The sequence below is a fragment of the Lutra lutra genome, chromosome 5 (assembly GCF_902655055.1).
Source record: "Lutra lutra chromosome 5, mLutLut1.2, whole genome shotgun sequence".
Classification (NCBI taxonomy): domain Eukaryota; kingdom Metazoa; phylum Chordata; class Mammalia; order Carnivora; family Mustelidae; genus Lutra; species Lutra lutra.
This window is the reverse complement of record NC_062282.1, coordinates 96,977,356-96,992,806: the sequence shown is the minus strand read 5'-3', so window position 1 is coordinate 96,992,806 and position 15,451 is coordinate 96,977,356. Positions and strand designations below refer to the sequence as shown.

At 40.0% G+C, this 15,451-nt stretch overlaps 1 protein-coding gene across 13 annotated transcripts in view; it reads right to left on the bottom strand.

Annotated features, from left to right (window-relative positions):
* The window catches only part of MAST4 (microtubule associated serine/threonine kinase family member 4), a 568,037-nt gene that overhangs the window by 36,725 nt on the left and 515,861 nt on the right, over nt 1-15,451 (bottom strand). For all 13 annotated transcript variants that reach the window (XM_047728882.1, XM_047728886.1, XM_047728883.1 and 10 more), the window contains 5 exons: nt 13,377-13,444; nt 10,639-10,724; nt 3,940-4,148; nt 2,415-2,553; nt 295-427 (listed from right to left, as the gene is read on the bottom strand). In XM_047728882.1, coding sequence (XP_047584838.1) covers nt 295-427; nt 2,415-2,553; nt 3,940-4,148; nt 10,639-10,724; nt 13,377-13,444 — 635 coding nt within the window. The remainder of the gene's footprint in view (nt 1-294; nt 428-2,414; nt 2,554-3,939; nt 4,149-10,638; nt 10,725-13,376; nt 13,445-15,451) is intronic.

Here is a 15,451-nt window from a genome sequence, read left to right as displayed (position 1 = left end):
TTACAAAAACAGTTTTCCATTTGTCTCTCTCTGATTCTCACTTGTGTGCAATTACATCGTTCGTCTTGCTAATAGACCATAATGCTGGGGGAGGAATGTGGAGGAACGGACAGTTCAAAGAGGCCCAGGGAGAAAAATGGAAGCAATTTGCATTTTATTAAACATAAGGCTCATACAGACATCTAAACGCCCAGTCCTAATGCAGACCTGGCTTACACAAGTTGATTCTGAATGTCAGTGGCAATAGCGTACTTTTTCTTTCTCTCTCTCCAGCTGAGCTGCAGCCAAGCCTACCTGTTTGTCCAGGAACTCTCGAGCATCCTTCTCGATATGACCCTCATAAAGATTGGTAGTCATGCTCATTAGTCCCACCTTGGATAATCCAAAATCGGTCAGCTTTATGTGCCCCATGGAGGTGACCAGCAAACTATGAAGCAAAAGGACACATGTGATAACACTTACTTTGAAGTTCTTTTCTTTCTTTTTAGATTTTCTCCTTTTCTTGGCAATTTGTAAGACTATTTACTGTAGAAGTATCAATCTTATTTATTTAGAAAGAGGGGAAAGGAAGAGGGGCAGAGAGAGAGGATCTTAAGCATGGAGCCCAACATGGGGCTCGACCTCACGACCCTGAGATCATGACCTGATTGGAAATCAAAAGTTGGGACACTTAACCGACTGAGCCACCCAGATCCCAGAGGTATCAGTCTCAATATAAAACCCAGCCTGGGGGGGTGCCTGGGTGGCTCAGTGGGTTAAAGCCTCTGCCTTCAGCTCAGGTCATGATCCCAGGGTCCTGGGATTGAGCCCCACATCAGGCTTTCTGCTCAGCAGGAGCCTGCTTCCTCCTCTCTCTCTCTCTGCCTGCCTCTCTGCCCACTGGTGATCTCTGTCAAATAAATAAAATTAAAAAAAAAAAAAAAAAAACCAAAAAAAACCCCAAACCCAGCCTGGGAAGAGATGGGGTCCCATCAACATATTACATATGTGTATCTGGCTCATGAGTGTGATTCACAAGGGAGGGCCAGACACCTGGCCTGGCTAATCTTTGTTGGAGCAGCCACATACAATATCATTTATAGGTTTAAACTTAGAAAAATATAAGCATGGGACTCTGATATCTTTCTATTTTCAGAATAATAAAATAGAGAAGTGTTCTCAATAATCCCATGCCATACATCAGAAACTAAGATAAGCAACCATCTGTGATTTAAGTGACACACAAGATAAAGAACTTGGACAGAAAAATGAACTATTGTTCAAGATTTCAACTTGTGGATCAATTATAAATTTCTGCTCATTAAGCACAAAATGCAGATTTCTTATATAATGCAAAGAATTCACATGTGACAGTCTTATGAACTTAATCTTTAAAGTTTTCATTTTCAAAGGAAAAATCAGAATTTTAATTAATTAAAACGTTAAAGGAAGAGAGGATGTGAAAAGAGGAAAAAACAGCTACTGAAAGGAAATAGTCCATATTCTAACAGTTGTTTTTGTTAGGTAATGCTGTGAATGAATTTTTTCATGTTTTTCTGTACTTCAAAATTTTCTGGAATGAGCAAGAATTAACTGTAAATCATAAAATTTTCAGCATGCTTAGTATCTTTACATATTAACATGTAATGCTTTTAGAGGTATATGAAATTAGTAGAGAAAGCATAAAACATTTAATGAATGGTGTCAAGATGAATAACTGAGTCATTTGAGGGGAAAAAAGTCTATCTGTATCTCAAATCAGACATTAAAATGAACATCATGAAGATTAAAAATTAAATTCAGTATTAAATGTGAGATAGAATATAATACCAAGTATATCATCATGGCATAGGGAAGGAATAGGAATAGGAAGGAATAGGGATAATACCAAATGCAGAAACTATCCAGAAAAAAACTTGTAGCACATTTCTAGAAGCTATTCAAAACTGAACATAACAAAAAACTTCAAAAATTTTAACTAATCCTGGCTTTATATCATCTTTTTCTTTTGTTCCTTACAAGCTATTATTATAAGCATCAAAGCCTTTATTTTATTTTATTTTATTTTTTAAGATTTTATTTATTTATTTGACAGAGAGAGATCACGAGTAGACAGAGAGGCAGGCAGAGAGAGAGAGGGAAGTAGGCTCCCTGCTGAACAGAGAGCCGGATGCAGGACTCGATCCCAGGACCCTGAGATCATGACCCGAGCCGAAGGCAGTGGCCCAACCCACTGAGCCACCCAGGGGACCGCATCAAAGCCTTTAATTTATTATATAAATATTATCATATAAACTGCCAAAATAACTCTCTTGGGAACATTACAGGAGAACTTCAAAATGTGCAAAGCAACATTAAAAGAAAACATTTTTAGAGACAGTAGACAACTTTTTGTATAGTGTGAAAAAAAGGATGTGTTTTCTCGGTGTACATACTTGTCTGGTTTCAAATCCCTGTGTACAATTCCATAATTATGTAGATATTCCAAGGCCAAGACCGTCTCGGCAAAGTACATCCTGGCCATATCAACAGGGAGAGGCCCCATGTTCTTCATTAATGTAGCACAGTCACCTCCTAGAAAACCCAAGCACAAGATTTAGCAGGTGGAATTATCAGCTAGGATTGAAGAAGACCATCAGTTCAGATTAAAGACCTTCAAAGCAGAATGCCCTCTATCCCCAGACACAGCATTTCAAATTCCTAAGTGGAGACCATGCACAGAGTAATCACGTCTCTAATTAAGATGTGGTGTGGGGGGAAAAAACAAAGTTTTGTTTTTTTTTTTTAAGCAGGAGTCCTTCCAAGAGAGCAGACTTGCTCTGAAGCGGAACTGAAATTTGAAGAACAAAATACACCAGCATAAAGCTTGGGTTCTGGAATCAGGCTACTGAGTTCAAATCCTACCCCTGACTCTTAGAGGCAGGTAGATCTTAGTCAAACTAAACCTGGCTCTTTCCTCTAATACTAGGATATAAGACTGTCATCCTTTTTCAGGTTATTGTGAGGACTAAATGAGGTAATCTATGTAAAGGATTTAGGATATTGCTAATATTTATTAAACATGTGACAAATGTCAGTTATGGTGAACACAACCAAGGTTAATAAAGCCCGGCGCTGGCATGGGGGGAAAAAAACTGGGTGGAAATCAGGTAAGCTATGCTTTTATCTTGTGTCCACAAGGAAAGTATCTAGTAAGTTTCCCCCCTTCTCGGGTTTCAGTTCACTCATCTGCAAAATGAAAAGGTTGAACTAAATGATATTTAACATTTCTTCGAGTTTTATAGTTTTGGGGTTCTGCTCCTATAAGTTTTAGAGCTTAAATTAGATGCTCTAAATTAGATGCTCTGCAGATGGTTTTGGCCCTTCCTGAAATATTCCTTTTATTAACCTAGTTTATGTCAATAAGTCATGGCCAAAAATGCAGAAATTGAATGTAAAATGGAAGGAAATAAAAATATTTAAAAAATATTTAAAAGGTAAGCCATAAACATAAAAAAAAAGTTAAATTTTCTTGACTTGTATGTTCTTTTCCCCTAACTCATTTTTAATTTCACACCATAGACCAAAAACGGATATATTTTTAATTCATTCTTTAAGAAGATCAATTGTAATGAATGATTTTATGCTATGTGATAAAAGTAAGTAGGAAAAAAATCCCATCACCTACATTCTAACTTTAATGACCAATTGAGAGAAGGTAGTTAGGATTAAAAGCTATTAAAAAAGAAAAACAACCTTCTTCCAAATAGCACTAATTTTCCCTTTGTTATAGTAGAGCAGGCACTCTACAAGCAATTATCGGATGATGATGACTGGGAATACAGCGATCTCATTGCCTGGCTTCAGTTCCTAGGCGGCTACAACCATTCCGCTGCCCAACAGGGAAGGCCTCCACTGCACAAAGGAGCCAGTGGTTTCTGGGTACAGGTGTCATGTTTTCTGTGTCAGACACTGATTTACCTTCCACGTATTCCATGACCATGCATAAGTGGCGCCTTGTTTCAAAGGAGCAGTACATGCTGACGACAAAGGGGTTCTCTGCGAAAGTCAGGATATCCCGTTCCACGAAGGCCTGCTGGATCTGGTTTCGGAGGATGAGGTTCTGCTTGTTAATCTTCTTCATAGCAAACCTCTGCCGGGATTCCTTATGCCGCACAAAGTAGACTGCCCTGAAAAGGAGCACAAGAGTTGGGGTTCATGGGAAGTGATGATGCTTCTGGATACAGTAAACCATGTGATGGCCAGCTTTTCTTTTCTTCTTTCTTTTTTTTTTTTGCATTCACATGGCCGCTGGAATTCAGCTCACACACACTATCCTAGCAGCTACAAACATCCCACTCCAGGCCAAAATCTTATGGCTACATTTATTTATTTATTATTCTTTCGCTAAGTGTCATTGGTCACACATAAGGCTTCAAATTCATCTTCACCGCAAGGACAGAAATGGACAGTCTCTAGAATGAGCTATTTTCCAAGAGCTAACCGATATTTTCAGTTCTTCCACAAACAAAGCAAAATTCAATATATAAGTCAGAGCAGGAAAAGAATTTTAAAAAGGACATATACAACCATGAGCTATATCCTTTCAGGCATTAGATATATGTTAGGCATTTTTTTCTAGACTGACTAAAGCGGTAATTTTCTATATGGTACCCTTGGGATCTACAAAAAGGACCAAAGCTTCTTAGGGTAGGTGGCTTCCAAATTGAGGGTAATTTACTCCCCATGGAATTCCAGATAAATGAGAAGTATGTAATAGGTCATGTAAGGCTGTCCTGCAATGGAGAGTAGTGTCTTTCCTCACTACACACATCAGTATGATTTACACCTATGGCTGTTTCAACAGAAAATGCATTTCCCAACATAAAAGGAAGCCAATAATACACTCGTCCATCCGACCCATGGCCAAGGTGACAGCCAACTTTACTGTAAAATGAGGAGGCTGCACTCATGCACATACTCTAGAGAACCAATTCTGGCTGGGTAAAGACAATGGACTCTTTGAAGCTTGATGTGGAAGAAATCAGTCAAGAGGAGGAGGAGGCTTAAAACCTCACCTGGCAATGATGAGCAACAAGGAAAGTATCTTCCACTGGCTCATTTTCTCCTAAGTTACTCCTCACTTGTCATTATTGTGGAACAGATGTGAGCTCTCAGGTTAGGAAATGCTCAAATAAATAATAATTTACCTAAACAGCAATCACTCACAGTAAAGGATGTCCAACGTCTGTATCCTAAAACAAGGGGTTATCTGATCTGAAATGCATATTCCATTGCTCATTTTCACTGCTCATGAAAACTGAAAGCAAGGAGGACTATGACCCTCTAAGTCCCTGCTGAACCAATCTCCCAGAGTAAAATCCACTTACATAAATCTGAAGTATATTCAATCTCAGTTTAACTGATATTCACATGTTCCTCCCAACTGTTCAATTAGAAATTCATTTTTTTTCAACTCTGTTTGTTTGCCTTTTCACTGTATCCATCTTTCTCCTTCACTTGCAAAATCATTTTTTTTGGGGGGGGGTCTCTGTTTAAACCTTACCTTTTTTTTTTTTGCTTTACTTCTCCCCCCTGCCCCCCCAATATTTCTTTGGTCTTCTCTTCTTTCCTTCACTGTATAAAAAAATCTCTTTTACCAACACTTTATATAACCAACTCAAGGAAGAATCTAGCACTGTTATTTCCACTGTACCACAAACTGACAGGGGAGCTGGCCAGCTGGGTGGCCAACACTTTCTGCACAGGCTAGCAGTCTTCTTCAGGATGTCAAATGCTGGGGCTCTCACCAGCTGGGTTTATTCCTACACCTGTTTTTCTGGAGAGGCTTGATATCAGGATTAACTAATTTAAACAAATATTTATTTATTTATTTATTTTTTTAAAGATTTTATTTATTTACTTGTCAGAGAGAGAGAGATCACAAGTAGGCAGAGAGGCAGGCAGAGACAGAGGGAGAAGCAGGTTCCCTGCCGAGCAAGGAACCCGATATGGGACTCGATCCCAGGACGCTGGGACCATGACCTGAGCTGAATGAAGGCAGCCGCCCAACCAACTGAGCCACCCAGGCGTCCCAATTTAAACAAATATTTAAACCGATGAAACAGGAGTGTGAAAAGGAAAAACTTCGTTGTTTATTAAAAAAAAAATGGAATGCTTTGGAAAGTACTGATAGATACGTTAAATATGAGTTACTAAATAAAAATCCTATTGATTTAGTATGGGTCAGAAGGTTTTCAAAAGTGGGAAAAATAATACAGTCTAGATTCCTACACGCAGATTGCTTCAAGTTCCTGCTTCATATTTAAAGTAGCAAAAAGTAGAAAACAAAAACAATGTATTAGAAAGATGGTTTATATAGGCTGTCCTAAAAAGGCCTTATATCAGAGAACTACTAAAATTATACACACACACACACACACACACACACGTGTGTGTGTGTGTGTGTGTGTGTGTGTGTGTATGATTATCATTTCTTTTTTGAAGAGAGAGAGTACACGAGTGGTGGGTGGGAGGGGTGGAGAGGGAGAGAGAGAAGCCCAAGCAGGCTCCATGCCCAGCACAGAGCAGGACATGGGGTTGGATCTCACAACCTATAGATTGTCACCTGAGCCAAAATCAAGAGTCGGATGCTTAACTGACTGAGCCACCCAGGCACCTCTGAATTTATATATATTTAGATTACACTGAAATGTTTAATTTCAGGATGCAGCTGAAATTAAAAGTATGTTTAAAGTATACATCTTTTTTTTTAATGATTTCCGACTCTGACCAATTTAATTAACCAACCAACTACTATTTCTTTCTGGATCAAAGTCTTTTACACTATTTTTCTTTTTCCAAATACTGACTGGATAAAATCAAGATCCCCCCAAAACCTTGAGCTTCCCCTAATCAGATGTTGGAAGGTGGACAGACAGATACAAAGGGAGCACAGAAAATAACCTGACTTACTCAGAAACAGAAGACAAACACTGGGGAACAAATATTGTTACTAAGAGGAATTTCTGAAATAGGGAATTTACCTTTTAAAATGAAATTTAGAATTTGAAATGTTGAAAAAAACAGTACCTTTACATAAGTGCTTGCCTACTACCGAGAGTCAATTGGAATACAGCTCACGTTCTCTCTCTTTGAATATTTTCACACCGAGTAGATGTTGCACTAAGGACCCTCCAGACATGATACTATGAACCTCACTTGTAGACTGTCATAGGGCTGCCATGGGATTTTCAATCAACTATCAGTGTTTCTTACATAGAAAACTGCTCAGCAGTATGTCTGAGAATAACAGGAAGTGGGGAAGGAAGAACAGCCTTCCACCATTTAATGAAAGAACAAAGGCTTGAGGCCCAGTTTGACTGGCATCCGGACTAGGTTTCCCAAGGGCACTCTGTGAATGGGGAAGGACCCATATCTTTACTCTCAGACTTGAGATTTATAAAACTTCATGACTTTTTGCTTTGCCTCACTAGGATGTGCTTAACATCATCAGTCAATGCCTAGGGAAATTTACCTACACCCACAGAAATTAATCCTATAGGTAGCTTGAGACATCACTGCCCAGGGACGTTCATATCTTGATCAAGTTGCAAAAGTCAACTAGGCTTCTTAGTTAGAATCTGCTGTAGCTACTTATCTCTTTGTTTTATGTTCTTGTTTTTACAGTTCTTTACTGCCTTAGGAATAGTCTTCTTAATGCTGAAATCTGGCCGTTGAGCAGTAATTGTCCTCTCTTGTGTACACCCTCCTTCCTCTCCTGAAAGCTGACGTTCCAAATTGACTTAATTCAACAGAGAGAGGGTGAGAGAGATTGAAACAAAGAGACAGACAGAAGCTGGCTGACGGACAAGACATCTAACACTGCTAAGCACAGCTACACACCATCCAAGGTTATAAAACTGGACTGAACTGACTCAGCCCCTCATTTCTCTGCAGTTTGGCCTGAAAGAAAGGCTGCTTTCTTTCAAAAGGCTGCTTCTGTCTCTTTTCCTACACTGATCTGCCTGGTAAATAGTAGAACCCAAGGGCGGGGGATGATGCACGGAGCCCGGTACCTGTCCTCTCTCAGTCAAGCTTTTTTTCACCTCAGGCAGAAGTGAGGAGTGGGAGGGTAGAGAGAGATGGAATCAAAAACTGATGGGATCTAGAACAGAATGAATCAGTCCTCTCCGGAGTGTGAGTGTCTCATGCATATAAAATAATGCGTAAACCCGAAAGCCCAGGACATGAATCCGTGCGAGCAAATCTGTACATGTGAACAAGAGTGAACATGTTAGAGGAAAGGCTGTAGGGAGAGAGCTGTAGCCACCAACCTATGCACATGCGTCTGTCACATAAATGACCCCATCTTTTGAGGCGTCAAAGAGAACGATGTACCGCAAAGGTAGAAACCAAAAGCAAAGTGGGACAGAAATGTTGTGCCTTTCAAATTTAATTTTTTTAAAAATCAAGTTAATTTTACTCTTTCACTCTGAAAACATCCAAAGCTGTTGTTTAAAAGTCCAGGTGGAATCAAGAAAAGACAGCTCCAAGTTGCAACAGCAGCATCGGAGAAGGAAGGAACACTGCTTGGAATCAGCACACCTGTGACCAGCCGTGCCTCTGAGCCCCTCTTTCCCCATGTCTAGGCGGAAATAACATCAACAGCACACGGGGCTCTTGAGAGAAGAAAGCATATATAAACCAGTGCTCAGTGTCCGAAACACATTCAGCAGAGGAGACTGGATGATATCAAATTAGCAGACTGGGTTTACAACATGAACTGTCACTAAGTATGATGTTGAGAAAACCCTGATGTGTTATTTAGCTCCTTCTAATGACAGGGTTAGTTTCCAGCACAGGCGATTTTCACCAAGTCGCAGAATCAAGGTCACTCGAAGCCACCAAGGTGAGGGACAGACTTTAACACAAACGCCAAGGAAACCTCCAACAGCCTCAGTTCATCCACCCAGAGAAGCATCCCGGTGTTCAGCCAGGTTCTGTAAGCCTGCCGTCAGCATCCTGACTGGGTAGACCAATGGGTTTAGGGCCATTCGGATTTTAAATTAAAAAGAATTAAAACGAAGGGGGAATCTGTCAGAAATGTAATGGGAGATTAAATCTGAGGAGAGCAAAAGAGGGAAAGAAGTTTTGGCTGCTGGGCAGAAGTTCCCGCAGGCAGCTTGTCAGCCCATTAATGACTTGGCCTGCATCCGGGCTGTTTACTAATTCACAGCTTGTTTAACTTCTTGTATATTCCCAACCAGTCCCCGAAGTGTGATATACCTCATCTACGAGACAGCGCTTTAATTGCACTACAAATGAGTTTACTCAACCAATTAGAACTCCAAATACTGCTAAGATATATGCCCAAATTTGATAAAAGTGGTGCTTCACAGATCATCTTATTCTAGAATTCCACTGCCAATAAAATATATCAGTGCTCCAACCCGGAGACCCATTAAATCAAAGACCCGTTTTTTTTCCCTAATGAAAGAAGAAATCCTCAGAGGATCTCAAGAACCAACAGGAACTACAACCAAGTAAGAAACAAACAAAACTCACAAATGACTGTATGCTAAATCAATTTTCTTAGGGGATAAAGTTTCCACGAGGCCCTTGAATGAAAGACAATGTTGTGAAAATAGGACATCAGAAAACATTTACAAGCCACATCAAGAAATATACCATTTGAGATAATCCTGGAAATAAATCAGCGAAGCACAGAAAGGACTCACAACTATTTAAGTTCTTCACGAAGTTAATGGTGTGGAAAATATTAGAGACAAAAAAAGTCATAAGGAGAAACATCCCTTGTGGCATAACAAAAATCACTTTATCTCATCTGCTCATCTGTGTGATAAATGGCAATAAATGTCTATGGGATTGTTTATTGCTCTCCATATACAGATGGAATTGAGATTAATACTTAATTAAACTAGAGCTCTTGGGCTGTCTAAAACGGATCAGGACACGGGATGTGTATTAATTACCCTTCCTAACTGTTTCTTAGTAACTCAGCAGGATCTCGTCACCACTGACCCTTCCTACGCCCTGAGAGGAAAACCCTGTGTCTCTAAATATGAAGCAAGAAGGGGGCATCGTTTATGTGACCAGATTAGAACACGGACTTCAGCTGAAAAGCAAAACACAACGCTGGTATAATATAAAGACTGAGGGAAATATACTGCTTTAAATTTTCAAGCAGTCTTCTCATGAGTCCTCTCACCAGACTGACTGGCGGTCAGAGAGGAAGTACCAGCTAACTCTTAAGTAGTGATGCTATATATGAATTTACATGTTTTCAGAGATATAGATTTTATATATATATATATATCTAGATAGAAATGTGTGTATGCATATATACGACCAAGAATCAGGTATTTCTGCACCCAAAGGGCATAATAAAGGAAGCAGAAACAGGTATATATAAAAATTTACCTTTACTTTATAAAGTCTCCTCCATACCTCTAAAATAACTCCAGGTCACTTGATAGGCTTTCTTGATGGAGTATCTAAATGAAAAACGATTCGGGCTGCATATTATACCCACCAGTAGAGGAGCAATGAACTGAAAACTCAAATCCCTAATGATGTCTATTTGGCCCAGGATAAATGCGAAGAATATATTACTCAGGTGTGTTAAAATACAATAGAGAGCTTTCTTGAATTACTCACCCGTAGGCTCCATTGCTAATCAATTTAATCGTTTCAAAATCACTTTCCCGAGGTTTCCTTTGAAGTTTCAGGGAAGCATTAGAGCTCTTGGAAACAAAATAAGGAAGTTAGGAGAGTTGAGAATTTAAGAAAATGGTTTTAATAGTACCACAAATAACATTTGCATTCTATGCTCTGGTGTTGAATCTGCTGAAGGGCAGTATTCGAGCCAAAGGAAGCTGGCACACAGCTTTCAAGTTGAGTTCTGCAGGGCGGTGCTGAGAGACTGCCTCTCATGACGGAGCCTCAGTCTAGTTTAAGTGAACCCCCATTTCTGGGAGACAAAGGCACCAAGCTTTTGAAAATTTCTAATTTGGAGGCGCCAGGGTGGTTCAGTTGGTTAAGCCTCTGCCTTCAGCTAAGGTCATGATCTCAGGGTCCTGGGACCGAGCCCCAAATTGGGCTCCCTGCTCAGTGGGGAGCCTGCGTCCCTCCTTCTGTCCCTCTCCCTGCTCATACTCTTTCTCTCTCACTCAAAAAAATAAATAAAATCTTTTAAAAAAATTTCCAACTTGAATTTACCTCTGTAAACTATTCAAGCTAGCCTCATCCCAATCTTTTCAAGTTTTGAAATTAAGTCCAAAACGTCAAACCTTAACTCTAATTTCAGTCAGAACAGAAAGGGGCCACTGTGGCTCTACATGGAAGGACAGTTGGTGCAGCATTTCTGTCACTGATCAGAGGATGTCTGTCCTTCATGGCAACCCTTCTTATTTGGAAAAGGGAGTCAGCAACAATAAGGCAATGCGTGCCTCTCCTGACTTCCACATCATTAGTCTTACCATGGTTTAGATATCTATTCTCAAAAAGACATTTCTTTAAAAAGTTGAGTTCAAAGGGTAATAATAAGTAAAATGGGTTTGTTTGTTTGTTTTGGAAATATTCTTTCATACTCCACATATCTTAGGATTGAGAGGATGAGCATGGACAGCCTCTTTGCTCCTTCTGCAGAGCCCCCAGAGTTCTTTCCTGTAATTGTGGAAGAAACCCCATGAGTCTGAGGTGTTTGTCACCCTCCCCCACTGGATGCTGTCATCAGTTGACACACTGTCCCATTTATTGAAGGAAGACCTGGGTACCCAGCTTCCCACCTTCCTCTATGCTTCTCTCACTATCCTGGATGACTTCAGGGGCCATGCAGTGGCCTCTGGGCTTCTTGTGTTGCTTAACCAAACCACTCTTCTTCTTCTCTATTTCACCTAGGTTTCTGGCCACGGGCCCTGGGGTCTAGTCATCACTGCTAACGCCCTCTCTCAGAGGACATAATTCAAGACTGGAACCACTCACTTGTCTCACCATTCCACTCTGATGGGGCTCTGTAGCTTTGGACTCAAAGATCCTGTCCAAGGCCCACCTGTCTCATTAACTCTTCTCCACCCAGGGGACCTCATTCATGCCCACGGATGACTCCTACCCCATTCAGAACTCCACCAAAAACCCTCCAAGTGCCGGGAGATCCCACACCATGTATACGGATGCTAGTGTGATGGCTCTTCTTGAATGTCCCCAAAAAACTTAAGTTTACACTTATTCAAAATTATAACATTATAATTTTATTATTATTATTATATTATTATTATATTATATTCAAAATTCAAAATTATAATATAATTATATAATATATATAATGTAATATAAAATTCAAAATTATAATTAGGATAAAGTTAACAACTATCATTTATTTAGCATGTAGTAATGTTGCTGATCTAACCATTTCACATAAATTATCTCATTTATTATTTTGTCACCTTTTATATTTATTTTACAAAAGAGGAAACTGAGGCACAGAGAAGATGCCCACAGTTAGTGAGAGATGCAGCCAGCTTTCAAATCCAGGCCATCTTACTCTAGAGACTTAGCCCCCAAGCTACACAGCTGCCTCTCTTTCCTGACCACCCCCAACTTGCTTCAGCCTGGTTCCCCTTCTGGTGTTCACAATTAGGGACAATGGCACCAATATCCCAGAACTCTTCCTTGTGCCACTGCCAAGCCTCTTGAGTGGCTTCTCCATGGTCACCCCTATCTGCCCCCCCTCGCCCCATCTGTGATCTATACTGCCGTTGTAAGATTGTTTTTAAGCTGTAACTCTGACTGGGTCATCTTCCTGTTCATCTGTTCCCCACCCCACAAACACATACATTTCTTCCCAAGTTCAATAGCTTCCCACCATTCTTTGAAAGAAAAGATTTGACAAAGATGAATAGTAAGGACCTCTATGTCTGGTTTTTGCTCCCAGCTCTCCAGTCTCTCCTGGATCTCCTTGCCCTTACCCTCAGATGCACTCTGATCCCTTGTGACACAGTCTTTGTGCAGGTTGTGCCCTGGGCCTGGAATGTTCCCTCCATGCCCTTCTCACCCTAGTAACTTCTCATACCACAGCTCCTGGGCCATTTCCTCAGGAGATCTTTTTGGATTGGGAAGACTGAGGTCACTCTCTGTCAATGTTATGTTTTAGTAGCACAGGGCCCTTTTTCTTTGTACATCTTCTTCGAGTTTAAAATTTCTATTTTTTGTGTATGGTTTCTTTTTATTAATCTCTCTCTCTTTGGAAAGAGGGGCTAAAATTATATGCTTACTGCCTTGCACATAGAAGCACAACACATGTTTATGGAAGAAATAAAGTTATTGACACACTGCAAATCTCCAGAAGCTGATAAACAGAAAAACCAACACCGTATTTCATCGAGAAAGATACTTACACTCACTGACTCATCTGTTTCTGGTGTTTCTGCTGTCCCACTATCATAGTTTCCCAACTGAGCCATTTCTAAATTTAAAAAACAAAACAAAACAAGGTTTAAGAGAATAGGACAATTTCAACTAGACAAGAAGTAACTTCTTCAATACTAAAAAAAAAATAAAAAAAACATTACTCTATACTTCAATGTACCCATGGGAAAATCTTAAATCAAAAATGGCAAGACCTGATAACTGACATTCTGGAAATTGTTCAGGACATGCCCTTCCCTGGAACCCTATTTCTCACGAACACCTAGATCCTAGGTACTTCAGAGCTGGGCCTCTGCTTGAGCTAGCAGGACTGATTGGCCAACACAAACTTAGGGTTGGGGGGGCAGGGGTGTGTATGTAATAACTGTTCTTATCATCGGGTTCTCAAGAGAGGCACGTCTTCCCAGGCTCAGACAGGCATCGAAGACGCGCTGACTACAGCTCAGAGATGATCCTCAACTTGAGGTTGAATATTCCTCGTTCTGTTTCTTCGCAGCCACTGAGCGATATCCCCTGCCTAGTACATGAAGAATTTGCAATTTTTCACAAACAAAGTAGTAGTTGTTGAGAGGGGCTGGACAACAGAAAGACTCAGCACATCACCATGATCAGCACATCCTAGGGACCTTTCACCCACAGGCTTTCCCCTCTGTAAAATGGGAACAAGGTATTCATGTCTGAGAGTTTCTTGTAAGTATGACACAGGATATTCCTGTAGGGCTCTTAGCATGTCGACTAACAAAAGTGAAGTGTTCACTTAATATTGATGGTTATTTATGATTATTAGTTACATCCTGTAAGTTAGTCAATCCTGGGCTGGATGCCACATGCCTGACACCAGCTTAAGTACTATCCTGGCGGGCTAGTTAAAAGAGACAAAACCAAAATAAAATTAAAAAAAAAAAAAGAAAAAGAAAAAGAAAAAGAAAATGGCATTTAACTGTTCAGTCTACAATGGGATGCATCTCTGAGTCTATATAAGTAAACAAAGAAACCTAATTCATTTAATTGTTCATTTTAATTTTTTTTTAAAGATTTTATTTATTTATTTGACAGAGATCACAAGTAGGCAGAGAGGCAGGCAGAGAGAGAGAGGAGGAAGCAGGCTTCCCGCTGAGCAGAGAGCCCGATAAGGGGCTCGATCCCAGGACCCTGGGATCATGACCTGAGCCGAAGGCAGAGGCTTTAACCCACTGAGCCACCCAGGCGTCCCTGTTCATTTTAATTTTTATTTTTAAAGAAAAAAAGGTGTTTAATTAAAAAGAACATGAAGGAATTCTCTCCAAAATGCTGACGGGGAGTTAGTTATCTCTGAGTGGTAAGATCATAGGTACTTACATTTTCTAATTTTTCAAAGTTGAACATGTATACTAAATTATATATATAGTAACTTATGCAAAAGTTATAGTTTTTAGTTACCTATTTTTGTATGCATCTAAAAGTCGTCCTTAGACTCTCATTTCATGTATTCATATTCTTAGAAATATCATTATCCTTTTTGGGAGAGATTACCCATAAAAGATATGAAGCAAAACAACACTGGAGTGTTGTCTTCGGATAAAAACCAACAAACTCCAGAATCTAAAATAACTGAAGACTGACACTAACTTTCCTAATTTACCAGTAGGGGAAATTCAAAAATAAAAATGAGCTCAGTACAAATTTCTTAGTGTCATTCAAGCGATGTCAACTTCCTGTATGATGGGTACTTTAGATTGGGGGACTGGGAGGTGGGCGCAAATGTATTCACTCTCAGGGACTCTTAAGGATAAGATGGATTTTAATATCTTTTAAACAAAAGAGCAACAGTACCTAAAATTTATTACGCATTACTGCATCTTGGGGGGAGAGATGAACTCCTATAATCCTAAAAACAACTCTACAAATAGGTCCCATTTCCCTGGTTTTATGGAAAGAATACTGAGGCACAAAGGCTCATCAGCTGCAGGGTCAAGGTCATGGCCCACAGGGCTGGGGCCAGGGTGCAGACCTGAGCTTTTCCACTCCCCACCCTTACCCCCAACCTTCAAAGCTCAGGCTGTAG